This window comes from Octopus sinensis, linkage group LG9 (genome assembly GCF_006345805.1).
Source record: "Octopus sinensis linkage group LG9, ASM634580v1, whole genome shotgun sequence".
Taxonomy (NCBI): domain Eukaryota; kingdom Metazoa; phylum Mollusca; class Cephalopoda; order Octopoda; family Octopodidae; genus Octopus; species Octopus sinensis.
In genome coordinates this window covers 56,769,740-56,787,341 of record NC_043005.1, presented here as the reverse complement: position 1 = coordinate 56,787,341, position 17,602 = coordinate 56,769,740, and the positions used below count along the sequence as shown (strand labels likewise).

At 35.7% G+C, this 17,602-nt stretch overlaps 1 protein-coding gene across 2 annotated transcripts; it reads right to left on the bottom strand.

The window, feature by feature from the left end:
- Positions 1-2,656: 2,656 nt before the first annotated feature.
- LOC115215946 lies at positions 2,657-17,170 on the bottom strand. Of its 2 annotated transcripts, none has more exons than XM_029785329.2 (2): positions 17,006-17,170; positions 2,657-3,856 (listed from the first exon to the last, which is right to left on the bottom strand). In XM_029785329.2, exons 1-2 carry the CDS (start codon positions 17,015-17,017, stop codon positions 2,708-2,710), a joined length of 1,161 nt encoding a protein of 386 aa, XP_029641189.1. In that variant the 5' UTR covers positions 17,018-17,170; the 3' UTR covers positions 2,657-2,707. The 2 variants fall into 2 exon arrangements, with proteins under 2 accessions (XP_029641189.1, XP_036361874.1); XM_036505981.1 differs by lacking the exon at positions 17,006-17,170 and adding an exon at positions 4,445-4,675.
- Positions 17,171-17,602: the final 432 nt, after the last annotated feature.

The following is a 17,602-nucleotide window of genomic DNA, read 5'->3' as shown; positions in this document are numbered from 1 at the left end:
GGTCCGTAACTACTATATATCCCTTATCCTTATATTCTTTTACATTTTTTATTATTTTTATTTCTATTTTTATTTTTATAACTTTATACCTTTATATTCATTTATATTCTTTTATATTTTTTATATCTCTTTATATCTTTACACTCTACATTTTTATATTTTTTTTATATACTTACACTTTTTATATATTTTTTTATATATTTTTTATCCTTCGTCCTGAATTCTCGCCCCTCCATCTTTATCTCTATTCACTCTTATTAGCAGATTCCTACACGTCTGTCTACATTTATATATTTATATATGTATATATTTATTTATTAATTTATTTACATTACTTCAACATCCAAATTTCCTCATTCTACATTGAGAGAAGAACGAGATGGATGCTTCATTCTTATGCTGTTGCCGCATTATGTCGTATGCGAATGGGAGGATTTGCATCCCCAACCAAGAATTTTTGATGTAATACATGTCCTTGTGGAAGTTGTTGTGCGCGGCTGAAGAAGGCCACAGACATACATTATGCATTGTTATAAATCCGTCTAATAAAGGCCCGAAACATATGTACCGCTGAATCCTTGGCATCATGTTTTTATTTTGATTAATTTACTCCACCACCTACACCACCAAACGGTGTATACAGGTGCTTACAATTATCAAGTACTCACCCAGAATTTCTATATATATATATATATACATATACATATATATATGAATATATATGCAGTGTATGCATTCATACATTTATACATTGAGAGAAAGAGAAAGTGAGAGAGAATGAAAGATAAAGAGAAAACTGAAAAATATCAAAAGAGATAAGAGATCCTTGAGTGGGTAACAGAGAAACAGTTATAAAGAGAGAGAGAGAGAGAGAGAGAGAGAGAGAGAGAGAGAGAGAGAGAGAGAGAGAGAGAGAGAGAGAGAGAGAGTGAGAGAGAGAGCAAGATAGGGAATAGTTGAGAGATAAAGAACGATAGAATTAAATTTGGATAAACATAAAGAGAGACTGGGAAACAAAATTTATGTTACTTTTATTCATAACCCCGAGATAAACATAAAAAAATATAAGTAGAAATTTGTAACAGGTTTAACTATTAAACAAACAGCAGCTTTCTTGAGATTCGATGTCTCCATTTACAAGACTGACTTTATAATAAAATGGATTAAGATTAGAAATTGAGAAAAATACTGTGTAAATGTTTTAATTCAGAACTGAGGCAAGGGAAATCTGTTGTTTGAAGACTTTGAATAGTTAACTGCTAAAACTTTTGGTCTCCCAGCCATTTCCTACAGATTCATCACCCTGTAATGATATATCTGCTGACTTAATATAAGTTTAATTTTTATAGGGTCAGGAATAACAGTCATTTTAATTATCCTCATTATATTACAGGTACTTTTTCAAATAAAACAGGAATAAGAAGCAAAGCCAGAATTTGTAGCATTTGACTAAAGAACATGGAACCAAATACTCTTGAACAAGTGCAGGCATGGTTGTGTAGTTAAGAAGTCCACTTCTCAGTCATATGGCTTTTGGTTCAATCAGTTAAAGCAGTTATCTTCTACTAAATCCCTGGGACAACTAATGCTTTGTGATGAAGGTGAGCAAGACAAACATTTGAAATCACTTATCAAGTCTAATTACACAATCCAACAGGTATTTTGTTGTCAGGACATTTTAACTTGGTTTGAAGGTTTTTGAAATGTTGAATCTAAAAATGAAATCCATTTTTTATTATCATATCTAGATTTCAAGACACCCAACCTCAACAAATTTTGCAATTTCCTCATTTTTCAGAAAAATGCATTATTTATCTGTGGAAATTTAGTCTGAAATTTACAGCCAAGGAAAAACATTGGATGATCAAAGAATGGCCATAGCAAATATTAGTTCCAGGGTCTTTTAATGTGGTTGAAGAGCTTTTTAATTCAACTGGAGAAAAACATCCTACCTCCACTCCATCTCAACCTTGGCATTATGGAGCAGTTTGTTTGCAGCACATTTCCCAGGCTGAGCAGTGATAAGATAAATGCTGGAATATTTGATGGGCCTCACATAAGAAAATTGATTAAAAATGAGAACTTGATAAATTCAATGAATTGCTTTGAAGCAGCAGCATGAAATTTATTTGTAATAGTTGTAAATAGCTTTCTGGACAACAAGAAAGCAGTCAACTATGCCAAAATTGTCAGCAACATGCTGGACAACTTTCAAAAGTTAGGAGCAAATATGAGCATAAAGCACTATCTCCATGGTTACCACGATAAATTCCTTGAAAATCTTGGTGATGCAAGTGATGAGCAGAGAGAACATTTCCAGCAGGACATAAAAACAAAGGTATCAAGGCAAATGCGACTTATGAATGATGGTGAAGTATTACTATAACTTTGCTCATGATCTCCCTGAGGTTCATCACTCAAGAAAATCATCCAAATAGACATTCATGGGAAATTAGGCACAAGCAATGATATAATTTGTCAGTAAAAATTTTAAAACTTTTACTAGTTCTATTGGAAAATTTTAAGAAAACATTCTGGTTTTGAAGGAAAACCAATTTCTACATATGGTTGTATGTTATGCCTTGCTCCTCAAAAGCTGTTTTATTGAAAAAACAATGAAATTCTATGGATCCAGTACCTTAAAATCTTGACATAGTGATAATAAATGGATGTCATTTTTAGATTCTGTGTGTCAAAAGCCCCTAGTTCACAACCAAGTTTTTTCCCAGCCAGGAAAAAATTTTTCTATGTTGATACGTGTTACTTTTCCATTTTTAAAATGAAAAATGTTATTTTCTTTTTCTCTCATTAGCAAAGCATTTTCACCAAAACCACTTCTGCTCACTAACAATGTATCACATTTAGTCAAAATATATTGGTCCATAAGAATCTTCCTTAGAGCGTCACATGTATCTTTCACACCTTTACGGAGCCTATCCACATGAATTATTTCCCCAGAGGTATACATGAATTGAGAAGAAAATTTTTTTGAAGCTATATCCTGCACCTCCTTTGAGTCTGTGGTCACAAATATTTTGTACTTGCTGGTGTTATTGTATTTACTTAAGAAGTTCCACACATTCTGAACATCTGACATTGAATTCCTTCGGTTATCTCCTGGCACACTGGGGTTTTTTCCAATTCGAATCTGAGCACACACCAGATGCATATTTGTTTTGGGAATATTGACTTCAAAGAATTTGTCAAATTTTGCCTGAAGAAGATCACTGAAGCGAAACAATAAATTCATCACTTTAGCAAATATATTTCCATATGACTTTTGTGATGCCCAAAGTAATTGTTCTTTGTATCGAGCATTCTTTTTCAAGACATAAAAAAAGATTCTGTTTGTACTCACATAGAGGACATCTTCAGGGTAAAGTGTTTCTAAGTCTGCTGATTGTAAAGAGGAAATGTACTTATTCCCATCAACCAAATTAAGGTAACGACTTTTTAAGCCATGCAACTCTTTTGAGTCAATCTTCCAGTTAACTTTGTTTGGTTGAAGATATTTAGAAATATCGCAAGGTCTTGAAATAATAATTCCAAAGCGCCGACCCATGGTCAGTGCCATTAAATATACAGAGATTATTCCATGCTGCCTATCTCCCCAACCTCCACAAAGACTACGACCAACACAACGAAAAATAACATATTTAGTTTTGTTGTTTAACTGAAGCAATTTCTGTTCCATCAGACTTAAATTTTTCTTCTGTTTTTGACGTGTTTCATCAATTAACTTTTGATTATGTTTGCTTGAGGTTGTTACTGTATATTGTTTATTTGCAGTATATTGGTGCCAGGCAACCAGTAGAAAGAAGATGCTGACCACAACAATGAATTGACAGACTGGTTTCTAGAAATAATAAAGAGAAATAGAAATCATTAAATATATAACAACCTAGTAATATAATACATTAACAAATAAAAAATATCCCATATTACAATTCTTTGTTTCTATTTTATTAATTAATATACAGGTAGAGGCATGGCTCTATGGTTAAGAAGTTTGCTTCCCAACCACAAAGTTTGAAGTTCCGTCCCACTGCTGACACCTTGGACAAGTGTCTTCTACTATATTTATACTATGTATGTGTGTGAGTGTATGGATGTTTATGTCTCCTTGTCTTGACAATATATGATTACTGAAAATAAATATCATTCATTTCCAGTATTCTGTGGAAATATGTCTGACCATGGGAAGGTGGTGAGCTAGTAGAACTGAGAGCATACCAAACAAAATGCTTGCGGGTATTTTGTTCATTTTTACATTCTGAGCTGAAATAGCGCCTAGGGTAACTTTGCCTTTCATCCTTCCAGGGTCAATAAAGCAAGTACCAGTCAAGTACTAGGGACGATGCATTCGAATTCCCCTTCCCTTCAAAAACTGCCGACCTGTACCACAATTTGAAACCAATATGTCTGACTATGAAGAAATACTAACCTACTTGGAAACAGGCAAAGGTTGATGGCAGGAAAGGCATCCAGCTATAGAAAATCTGCTACGGTGAACTCTATCTAACCCATGAAAGCATGGAAAAGCAACTGTTAAAACAATTATGATGATGATGATAGTGGTGATGGGGATGAGGAGGTTTGTTATGATGATGATGATGATGATGACGACTGGTATGTTTTATCAAATAACCTGTTTAAACGAGTTGGTTTTGTGAACAATCAGATTGCACATGCCTTTGAACTTTCTGTGTGTGTGTGTGTGTGTGTGTGTGAATTTGTAGGGAGAGAAGTTCTATGAAACCTTGTGACATTCAGCATGAACAAAAGTGAAACAGCATTTGAACATCAAATACAGCAGGACAGAGTTCCAACACAAATGCAAAGATAGAAAATTGAGTTTCCTACACATTATGTGACAGTGGCTACTACAGAACCTATCTATATAACTAGCAATGATAATTTCCTTCACCTTTTGACTAGCCAACATGTGTGAAGCAAGAATGTGTTGATTCCAAAGACATTTGTAACACAGGCAGTGAATTTCTAATGAGGATAATTCTGAATTCTCTCAACACTACCCTAAGTACCTTTTGTTTCATAAGTGGTATTTAGCTCAAAGAATTATACGAAGTTTCAAATTATTTAGTTAAGTAGAAAATTCTGTCCATCTTTTAGAAAAGATCCAAAATGTCGAATACAAAAGACATATTAACCAGCTTAAGAAAAGATTGACGGAAAAACAAACACGAGAAATGGAATTCCTATGGAAATATTGTATGACACGTTTAAGGTACCAACACCCAAGCAATTTGAAACTACACGTTCTAGCACCAGAAAACGCAAACATTGGAATTGAACCCTAAACGTAAGAGATATTAAAACTCGGAGCAGAGTTCAATTCTGAAAAGAGGAGATGATAGGGGAGACTTATTCTAAAAAGGGGAGATGTAGTGGAAGGATTCCAACCATCCCCCAAGTAACTAATGGTGGACTGACTCATTGTCATAAATTAAAGAACTGTGAGTGATTGGCAGTTCGTGTTGGTAAAAAAAAATTGAAGTTGAGTTATAATTGTGAGTAGAACGTGAATTTATTGTTGATTATTGCTGTTGTTATATTGCTGTTGATTATCGTGTGTTATATCGTTAATTTTTGTTGAAGTTGATTTTTCCCATTGAGGAAATGGAGAAGGCGCCAGCGGGAGGCCACAGCTATGCAGCCGCAACTGGAAGAGAAGCAGAGAAAGAAGCATTAGAGACCTTTGAAATAAAGGTCGAGCCCAGGAAAATGAAAGCTAGCGAGAAGCTACTGAAAAAAGAAGGCGACAAGATAAAATTGTCGTCACTCGAAGAACTAATGAACAGCGTTATGAAGAAGACAGTGACATACAAGACCATGAAGGTCGCTACAAGAAAAATCGACATAGCAACTGTAGAGGAGATTGAGAAGGTGTTGGAAAGCATGGACAAGGTGATAACCTTTAGAACAAGCGGCAGAAAATATGCAACTGTGGATGTGCGTTTCACATCGGAAGAGGAAACGATAAGGCATGCTACGGAGGCAATCCGCTCAGAAGAATGGATTCTTCTGCCATCCTATTGCGGCAAACGTGTGGCGAGAGTTCGGGTGGGCCAGGTGCCCCCTGAGCTGGAGGAGGCATGGCTAATGACGGCCATTATGTACAACATGGAAGACGAGGCCAGAATATTGAAGTCCAACAGAACAAACAAGTTGGACTACTGGGGCTACGGGTTGGAGCTAACAATCCAGGCAACAGTGGAAGATCTGAACAAAATAACAGAGGAGATAGTGTTACCTGACGGTTTTACACTAAGAATGAAGGTGGAGGGAAGACCGCCTGTGTGCTACGAATGTGGCGAAAAGGGGCACATGAAGGCGAGATACCCACGAAAAGAACAGAGAGAGACTAAACAAAAAGTCGAACAGGCAGTGACAGTCGAGAATAATGAGAAAACAGCGGAAGAAGAATTCACGCTAGTGGAAAGAAAAAGAAGGAGGAGAGCAGAGGTGGGCCCGCCACCGGCTAATCAGAAAAAGAAGAAGGAAGAGGTGGAAGAGAAAGAGGTAACGAGAAAGAAATATGATAAAAGTGAGACGGAAAAGGAAAGTGGAAAAATAATTGAGAAGCTGTGTGACAATGAGTCAGAGAAGGAGGAAGCAAGTATGAAGATGATTGTAAAAAGGCAGAATGCCAAATTGAAAGAAAATTTTAATGAAAATGGGTGTATGGAAAAGTTTTTGAAAACCTTACCATCAAAGAAGCCGACAAAGGGAGCGCTGTGGTTCTAATGGACACGGAGTTTTATAAATACCTAGTGCTTTCCATGCTAAACAACAACACTTTCTATGAGGTTATTAACAACTATAAACAACAAAAAACAATCAAAAACCTCACCACACTCATACTCCAACACGGTCAGGGACTCACAGAAAAAGAAAGGATTATATCACCAATTTCAAATGCAAGCCTAGCCTTTTTTATGGCCTTCCTAAAATCCATAAAAATAAATACATCATCGAAGCCTGCAAACTCTCCTCTGACATCCACACCAACATCAAAGCACCGGAGGACCTAAAACTAAGGCCCATCGTGGCTGGCACCTCCTGTGAAACACACCGCCTGAGTAATTTCCTAGACATCCTTTTGAAACCTTTCCTTACCCCCATCAAAAGTTTCATTAGGGATGATCTGGACATGCTCAAACACCTCCCGAAAACAGTTAACGAGGAGGCGCTCCTGGTATCCTTTGATGTCATCAACCTCTACACCAACATCCCGCATGAATATGGTATTGAGGCAATTGATTTCTGGCTAGAAAAACACCCAGAGACATTCCCTGACCGCATTCACAAGACCTTTATTACGGAATCACTCAAGTTCATTCTGACAAACAATTATTTCCTCTTCGACAACACACACTACCGTCAAAAATGTGGTATTGCGATGGGTACCAAGGCTGCACCAGTCCTTGCGAACCTCATAATGGGTTTCTTCGAACTATCACTCTATGAGATATCACGCCAGAAATTTGGACATGTTTTCCACACCTACCTAATGGAAAACTGGAAAAGGTATTTGGATGATTGTTTCATCATATGGAAAGAACCTTATGAAAAACTTCTGGAATTCAAAACCATACTGAACAACATACATCCCAACATCCAATTCACTATGGAATTAAGCAAACATCATCTTCCTTTCCTTGATCTCCTAATTATAAAAACACCTAAGAACCAAATCATAACAGACATCTACCTCAAACCTACAGACTCACAACAATACCTCCTCTTTAGTTCATGCCACCCAAAACACACCAAGACAAATATCCCTTTCAACTTAGCTAAAAGGGTATGCACCATTATCTCGGATCCCAAAACTCAAGAAATACGCCTTCAAGACCTCAAAAAACACTATTACAACGCCAATATCCCTCCACCCTTATAGAGCATGGAATAAAACACGCCAAAGAACTAGACAACATTACACTGAAAACCACCCAACCCAACAACACACACAACCCCAAAATACTTCCATACATTTCCACCCACAACCCCAAAAATATCGAAGCATACACCACAATCATACAAAACATCAGTCTACTGTCAACAGACCCAAAAATGAAAAACATTATAAATACACACAAAATCCTCAAATGTAAAAGGCAACACAAATCTTTAAAAAACTCTTGACAAATGCCAAACTTCACACACCACATCCACCCCAGCAGTTAAATAATGTGCACGCCCAAACTGTGGCACCTGCCCCTTCCTACTTGAAGGCTCTGAATTTATCTTCAAACAAGGAACGAAGTTTAAAATCAAGACCAACTTCTCCTGTTCCTCCGAGAACCTTATCTACGTTCTCACATGCGCTGGTTGCCAACATAATTATGTTGGACAAACGAGCCTCCCGTTACGTAAAAGAGTAGCGGTGCATAAAGAAAAAAAAAACTCCGGAATACCGGCAAATCCCACTGAGTGACCACATAGACTCATGCGCTAAAGACAAAAATCCCAAATTCTACATATTCCCCTTCTACCAATGTAAAGACGGAATCACCACACAGGAGAGAATTAACAAGGAGAATCTCTTTATTGAAAAATTCAAAACGCATCTTAATATGGAAACTCCTCGTTGATCATACTTCTTTTTTCTACCTCATTCTTCATGGATGGACTAACACAAATATATAAGGATACCATGCAGTCATCACCTCAAGCTAAAACTTATATTCTTTAAATATCATTATTATTACTGTTGTTATTATTATTATTATTATTTTTATTATATATGACATAACAATCTGAAATGTAATTATAAATTGGTTTATGCAAATTTATATAATCAGAAAACAATATAAATAAAGTGTTAAAATCTGAATGTTAAGTTAACAAACAATTATATAAAAAAGATAATGCAAATGAAGCTAAAATGATAATTTTTTAATTTAAGGTTTATTAACACCCTTTATTACAAAAAATTGATAAACACAAATTGAAGAGCTCAAAACCCATAGAGTTGTCTCCCCTTATTCACAACATACGAACTGGACTACCACTACTTCCTCTTTTGCCAGGCACTTAAGAGACACCCTTAATTAAATTAAACAACACATGGATTTAATCCCATTGGATCTCAATACTTCAAGGTAATTTTTTCGTGAACAATCATTAAACTCAAGATACACAAAGACTTTATAATGTATCGGAGTACCTATTTTTTAATTTTTGTATATATTTATTTTTATTTTTCTGCAAAAAACAATATAATTTTCTTTTTTCCCCCTCCTCACATTTAAAAAATTTCTTTTCTTTACAATTCTTGAAAAGTCACATTATGACGAAAACCGGTTTGAATTAATATATATATATTTTATCAATTTTTCAAAAACTTTTCCATACACCCATTTTCATTAAAATTTTCTTTCAATTTAGCATTCTGCCTTTTTACAATTTCTTTGCTTATCATTTCTCCACGTGCGGTCAACACAACCCCACCATTTATTGATCTCTCTCTCTCTCTCTCTCTCTCTCTCTCTCTCTCTCTCTCTATCTATATATATATATATATATATATATATATATAGTGTGTGTGTGTGTATTCGAGCGTGGCACCATTCGAGTGTAGTCGATGCCAGTGCTGCCTGACCGGTCCTCGTGCCAGTGGCACGTAAAAATATCCAATACACTCTTGGAGTGGTTGGCGTTAGGAAGGGGACCAGCTGTAGATATCTTGCCAGATCAGATTGGAGTCCTGAGCAGGCCCTGGCTTGCCAGTCTTCAGTCAAACCGTCCAACCCATGCCAGCATCGAAAGCGGATGTTAAACGATGATGGTCTTACCATTTTTATCAACATATATATATATATATATATATGTTCATGTTATTTTGAATTATTCAGGTTCAAGAGCGGTGTCCACAACATTTACTTGTAACTTTGTAAATTTTTTACTCCCAGATTTGAAATTTTGTCAGTGGGTGGTTTATAGTTATGTAATTTTAGATGGTCTTGCTAAGTAAATTTTACTTTTATTCAGGTAAATTTAATTAACAGGTGTAAAAGCAATAACGTTATGGATAAACACAGAAATTATCCCAGATGGCAACCGACAAAAATTTTGCCACTTTTCAAGATGAAGTACATTAATTTGAATCAATTAAAATACAATTATAATCGGTACCAGATTTTATTCTTTCGGTAAATATTTTGTACCTCGGTTTGGAATAATTTTTCTCCGTAATTTTGTTGTGTGCATTCAACGTATCTGACGCGTATGTGAATATTTGGGATGTTTGGTTAATATATTTGTGTGATCTCTATGAAATTGTGGACGACCTACACTATCACTATCCACTCTCCTACATGGTAAACATGGTTGTAGGCGAGATCTCGCTCTTGTCTCGGACCTGGCGATGGCCGCCGGCGAGATCTCGTACAAAATGTCACTGTCTTCTTGTGTCACGCTACACATACATACATGCATGCATACATACATAATACATACATACATGTACGTATGTATGCATGCATGGATAGATAGATTAAAATCACGGTAATTTTCACTGCAAGTCAATACAACGTAACACAAACTTCATAAAACGACTATAAGTATATATACAGGACCGGATTTAAACCATGGCGACCTAGGGCACTTCAATTTCCGTGGGATCCTCATGAACAAAAATGAAAATGTTGGAATATTACCAAATTTAAATCTCAAATCCCATCTATCTCATGTAATTGAATTTAATGAGTTAGCAGAAAAAGTTCAAATAAATGACTGAAAATGTCGCTTATAGATATATTTTTGAGAAATCAAATTTTATTTCTTAAACATCCACTTGCGGAGTTAAGCTTTTCCTTCATTGTCAAAAGTACAATGAAAGATTGAAGAAGGTGTAAGATTTTTTTCTTTTAATGCGAGTTACAAAATGTTTCAGAATGTGGAATACGATAAAATTACGAAAAACACAAAAGTTCATTTTAGTGGTTTTTGCTGTTCCAAAGGCACGATGAGTGTGTGTGTGTGTGTGTGTGTGTGTGTGTGTGTGTGTGTGCGTGTGCGTGAGTGTATGTGTGTGTCTGAGGGAGTGGGTGTAGAAATAGGGAAATTCAAACAGCTATTCCAAAAGCCTGCTTTTCCAATTTCCAATAGTGGGTAGGTGGGGCACAATGAGTAATATTTACTGCATTTTTTACTTTGAGGAAAGTATATTTGTTATAAACGTTCACTACCTTGCAAAAACTGTATCAGCTAAGTAAGGACTTTCTTTAAATGCGGCAGAAACTATTCAGAACACTATTTGAAAAAATTATCACTATCCTCTTTGAGCATATAAAAGACAAATTCAGACGGCGTAAAATGACTAAGACATCATAAGGCATATTTGCCATTCTAATTCTCCATAATTACATTTGAAAAAGACTCATACACATAAAGATCCATTCTTAGACATCGGAAAGATCAGAACTGTAACAAAAATTTTAAATATCTTGGTCAAATGAAAGATGATCGTGAAAAAATAGCACATGATATGAAATTAACGAAACTCGACTAAATCTAAGAACTCAACATAAAATATTTCTGTAGCTTCTTCACAAGCTGCTGGAGAGGCTGTCTTTCAGATATGTCTATGCACAATACAGTTAAAAGTAGAAATTATGAAAATTAGCCATTACCCACTTTGCTTCAATTAAGACATTTTTTTTAAAACTTGAAGATAATCAAACTGGATCTTAGTGTGGGAAAAATTAATATAGAATCCAACAGAGAAAAGAATATTGATGGTTAAACATCAAAACTTACCCAGATATTTTATCAGTTACCTCAGTTACAATCGGATCAAAGATGAGGAAAAATTTCTTCAAAAAGTGTACCTGTCATCTATGATTCAAACTCCCCCAACTTCAACAACTGCATACATACATACATACATACATACATACATACATACATACATACACACGCACACATACACACACACACACACACACACACACACACACACACAGATAGATAGAATGATAGATAAAATTTACTTGGAAAAGGATGCGTGGCGTTCGATCATATAATAATATAAATAATACATAAATATATGCATAAATACATACATATATGGACATACCTAGATATATATGTATATATACATGCATATATGGGACATAAAAAAAACGTTGAACACAATGAGAAACGAAAACATAAAAACAAAAACATAGAAACAAACTTTTTTCGAACAACGAAAAAAACAAAAAAAACAAAACATACAACATAAAGAATATTCCTCTTCTTCAGTTGTCCCTGTTTCAACTACTCCACCTTACGAAGGCAAGGACAAGACGCGGCTTCGTTGAAACAGTCCTTCCCGCAAAGCAAATTAAATAAAATTTGGGATTTTTTGCAGAGGGTGCAAGTGGTAACAAGATCAGGACAGTGAGAACAAAACAGTAAAAACAATAAAAGACAGAACAATGAGAACAAAACAGTAAAAACAAACGGTGAGGGCTATTAAGCCAAGACGATGGAGACGAGCTTATGAAGAGACAGTATAAGCACGTTACTGTCTTTCTGCTGATCACTTTTCTTACACTATCCGCATGAACATTAACTGCTAGATTTATCCTATGAACCTGAATGAATCACTCAACCCGCTGCTTGGAAATACCTCGGATAACATGTAAGGAGGTACACCTTGACGGAAATATGGATAAGCGTTCATACCCTTCTGAACAAGATGGGCTTTGAACTTTATACTTCTATCTACTTTAAATTTTGTGTCTAGAACTTTCCTACGCATACTCAACTTGTCTCAGATGACGGAATACCCAGTGTAGGGATGTTGATCAACATATTCAAACATATATGTCAACTGAAATAGTAGCAGAATCACTGTAAATGTTTTTGCTAAGTGGATTATAAACTACATCAAATTATTTCGAATATCCTGTATTTTGAAGTTCATGAACTCATCTAACGAAAACGGTTTCTTTACAATGCTGTAATGCTTTCATTAATCGATTAAAGGTGTCGTTAGAAACGGCCGTAACAGATTGACACCTGTACCTCTACTGTTGCTCATTTACATTTTATATATGTATCTTTTACTTGCTTCAATCATTAAATTGTGGCCATGCTGGGGCATCGCATTGAATTTTTAGTCGAATGAATCGACCCCAGAACTTACTTGTTAAGCTTGGTACTTACTCTATTGGTTTCTTTTGCCGAACTGCTAAGTTACGGGGGACATAAAACCAAAACATCAACACCGGTTGTCAAGTGGTGATGGAGGGACAAACACAGACACATACATACATAGATAGATATATACATATATATATGACAGGCTTCTTTCAGTTTCTGTCTACCAAATCCACTCATAAGGCTTTGGTGGGCCCAAAGCTATAGTAGAAGACACTTGCCTACGGTGCCATGCAATAGGATTGAATCCGGAACCATGTGGTTGGGAAGCAAACCTCTTACCACACAGTCACTCTTGCATCTATATATCTTATACATAAATGGCAATTTTTATCTGGCGATCCGTCTGTTATCATCTCGCTGTCTACACCAGTAAACCAATGTTGACAAAACTTTGCATACATGTTAAACTAACACCCAGTTCAATTATAGGCTAATTGGATTTCAATAAAAATCTATAATGGGCTCCCTAGTGGGGTTGGGGTACTATTTGATAAAATGAGAAGGGTCGAAGAGTATTAATGTGAGGAAAATGTGGTAGCATAGTGAGTGTGGCTGATATCAGGGAAGGGAAGAATAGTGTTGTGTAAGCAACAAATATGGAGTGGCAGTGGGAGGAAAAAAACGTTAATACAGCTGTCATTCACAGGTAAGCACGTAGCGCTGCATACATACTTCCGTAGATGCATAGGTACATACAAACAAACACACACACATACGCACACACTACAAACACACACATACAAATAATCAACTTTTAAAACGCTAAGGAAGGGAAAGAAAAGTGGGTGTGAGAAATACGTAGCTTTAAGGAGAGAAGGGGTAGGTGTATTCTCTGCATCTATCGCAAAGAAACACTCACTCACACACGCACATACATACATATATATACATACACACACACACACACAAACATACATACATACATATATATATTCATATATATATATATATATATATATATATATATGTATGTATGTATGTATGTATGTATGTATGTATGTATGTATGTGTATATATATATATATATATATATATATATATATATATATGTCTACTATGCACCATTTTAAAATCATGATTACCTGTGTAAGTTTGTTAATGTGTGTGTTACGACCTATAACTGTCTGTCTATCTAATTTTATAGGCTCCCTCTCCCAGTGTGAATATATATATATATATATATAAATAATAAATATTAGGGAATAAATCCAAATTTACAGGGAAAAAATCAGATTTAGGATTAAATCCAATTTTATAGTAAAATATTATAAAATATTATTAGAGACAAAACCACTATTTTGCAAAACAAACAAGGAAAGACTTAATCAATACATAAAATTTTAATAAAAAGTAAAAAAAACCGCCACTACAATTGTTTCTTGTCCTGATCGACAATCTTCAGGTGGACTTCCAATCTAAAATATCAATATAAAATATAAAACAAAACAAAAAATAAACTATATATACACCCATACACATATAACTAATTATATATAACCATATCTCCATATTTAAAGTTACCGTGCATGGGAAGCATTGATGTACATGTGTGTGTGTGTGTGCGTGTGTTTGGTGGGGTGTGGGAGACAGAAAGTATGTTGTGTAAGTGAATTGCTTCTGTTAGTGTGTGTGAAGAGACAGAGAGAGTAATGTGTGAAAGAGAGAGATACGAGGGGCATTCAATAAGTAATGCCCCTGACCCACTTCCCATAGCAGTAGAACAACGAAACTTGGCACAACGTGACTTCAGAAATCAAGGCTGCATCATCTGGGAAACGCTTTCCTTTCAAAAACAACTTCATGATTGGGAAGTGGTGAAAATCAGAGGGTGCAAGGTCAGGAAAGTAGGGAGATGGGGAGGAGTTCATAGCCATACGCCTGTGCTTCTGATCTGGCGACAAGAAATATGTTATTAAGACGACTTATCTGTTGCATACGATGTTTCTTCGCTTTAAGTAAATTCCCAGGCAAACGTTTCTAATAGAAATGCAAAAGACACCTGTGGTTTCTGATTTACAGGTGTTTGAACCGAGTCAAGTGTGAAATGGAGCCTGTTGAGTGACGAGCAGTGATCCGGTTTTTGTATTTGAAAGGACGCACACCACGGGAGACTTTTGATGAAATGAAAGTAACTTATGGTGATGATGCCCCATCATATGACCTTGTAAAACGCTGGCATCGTGACACCAGAAGCAAAAATAAGGAATATACACGCACAGTAAAATATAGAAGTGTAAAGTATAATTTTTTTTTACATAATCTCTATAATAAACATAATATTGAATGAAATAATCCCCCATTTGAACTTTTTTAATTACAGATATGTGTGTGTGTGTGTGTGTGTGTGTGTGTGTGTGTGTGTGAATGTGTGTGCGCGTGCGTGTGTGCATATATATATATAGTTAATCCAAACAAGAAAGCACAAAAAAACACACAACAACGCGAGGACGTGGAACAAATATAGTATTATTGGACGCTCAGGAAAGAAGGAAAGAAGAAGGGTTTAACGTTTCGAGCGTGCTCTTCGTCGGAAACATAGGAGGAGGAAAGATCCAGAGAAGGGAAATCAGAGGAAAAAAAGTCGGCAACGGTACACACGAGGTCACATATATATATATATATATGTATGTATGTATGTATGTATGTATGTATGTATGTATGTATGTATGTATGTATGTATGTGTGTGTGTGTGTGTGTGTGTGTGTGTGTGTGTGTATGGTAGAAATCTACGGATGCACAAACGCACAAATCAGAAAATAAGACAAATATGGATGACTTGTTCAGAAACACCCGCAAGTGGGGAACATTTCTCAAAAATAGCCCCCAATTGTTTTCCCCCCAAATTCCTATGTCCTCGGAATCTACATAATCCGAGGTATATTTGCAGACTATTTCATTAAAAAATATCCATATTCTCGAAAGTTAAGACGAATTGAAGTGGACTCCGGTGAATTTTCCGAAATTCCCCACACCAAACCCACCCTAAACCCTCCTCCCCCCCAAATATGATATATTCGGAATCTACACTACATAACACATTTTCGTAGACAATTTAATTTAAAATATCCATTTTTCTGAAAGTTATGATCATCCAAAGTCGGTGGGGCAGAAATCTGTAGTTATGCCAATTCAAAAATACATAAAATGAGTAGTGCAAGTAAAAAAAAGGTTCGTCAATATTCAGAGGAATATTCAAAATTTGGATTTATACCCGATATCCACGATAATCTGTCACCAAGTTATGGGCGAAAAACACGGATTTTGTGAATTTTCCGAAGTCCTCTCCCCACACCTCGGAAAAGATCTTTCCATAAAATTCTTTATAATCGTAATCTATGCCGGTTGAACAGTACTTATATAAAATTTCATCTAAAGAAATACCGTTTTCCTAAAAGTTATGAGGAAAAAACTCGGATTTTGTGAATTTTCCGAAGTCCCCGCCCCCGTTGCTTTCTGCGCATTTTTTTTTTCATACTCGTTTCCTACACATTTTTTTCTTACATCCGTTGCATTATGTTTTCTTTATTATGTTTACGGGTAAGCATTAACCGAATTTTGAATTACAAAAATTAAATATCACAAGGGGCATCAGAAATGATTGGATGGGGCACGGCCAAAAATCGATTGGGAACCACTGATTTAAGCGATTATTTGCTGAAAATTTCGTTAAAAGGTAATCTAAAATGGATACTATTTAACGAAACTTTCAATAAATAATCGCTTAGATCCTGTAGATTGATGTATGTAAAGATTTGTTGGAAGATGGGGTATACATCTGTAAACGGACAATGAAGAAGTGAACGCCCTTACCTTGAACGCCCTTACCTTGAAAGCCATGAGAGATCAATGAGGTTATGAGATAAAATGTTAAGATAAGATGTAGGCTTGAAAGAAAAGCGGATTTCTGTTTTAAGAAAAGTTTTGAGAAAATGTTGAGAGAGAAATAGTACGTGCATGTGTGTGAGTGTGTGTGTGAGAGAGAGAGAGAGAGAGAGAGAGAGGATGAAAGGTAGATAAAAAGGGAGAGGAAGAAAGTGAGGGAGAGTGAAAGATACATACATAGGTAATGTCATAATCGAAAGATATACAATTCTTTTGTTATTTGCGCGCGCATGCGTATTTGTGCGTGCGTGCGTGTGTACGTGTATGTGTGTGTTTCTGTGTGTGTGTGTGTGTGTGTTTCTGTGCTTGTGTGTGTGTGTTTATTTCTGTCAGTATGTGTGTATGTGTGCGTGTGTGTGTGTATTTCCCTGTCATACAGAAAACGCAGTAAATTTGTATATTAACAACAGCATGATTTTCTCTAAGAAAAAAAAAAGAAAACTCGGATTTTTTGCTTGGAATCAAGTACCCTGATCTCCTAATATGTTGCAAATTCCTTCTTTAGGTTTGGAAAAAAGCGGGGAATTAGTGGAATTAGTG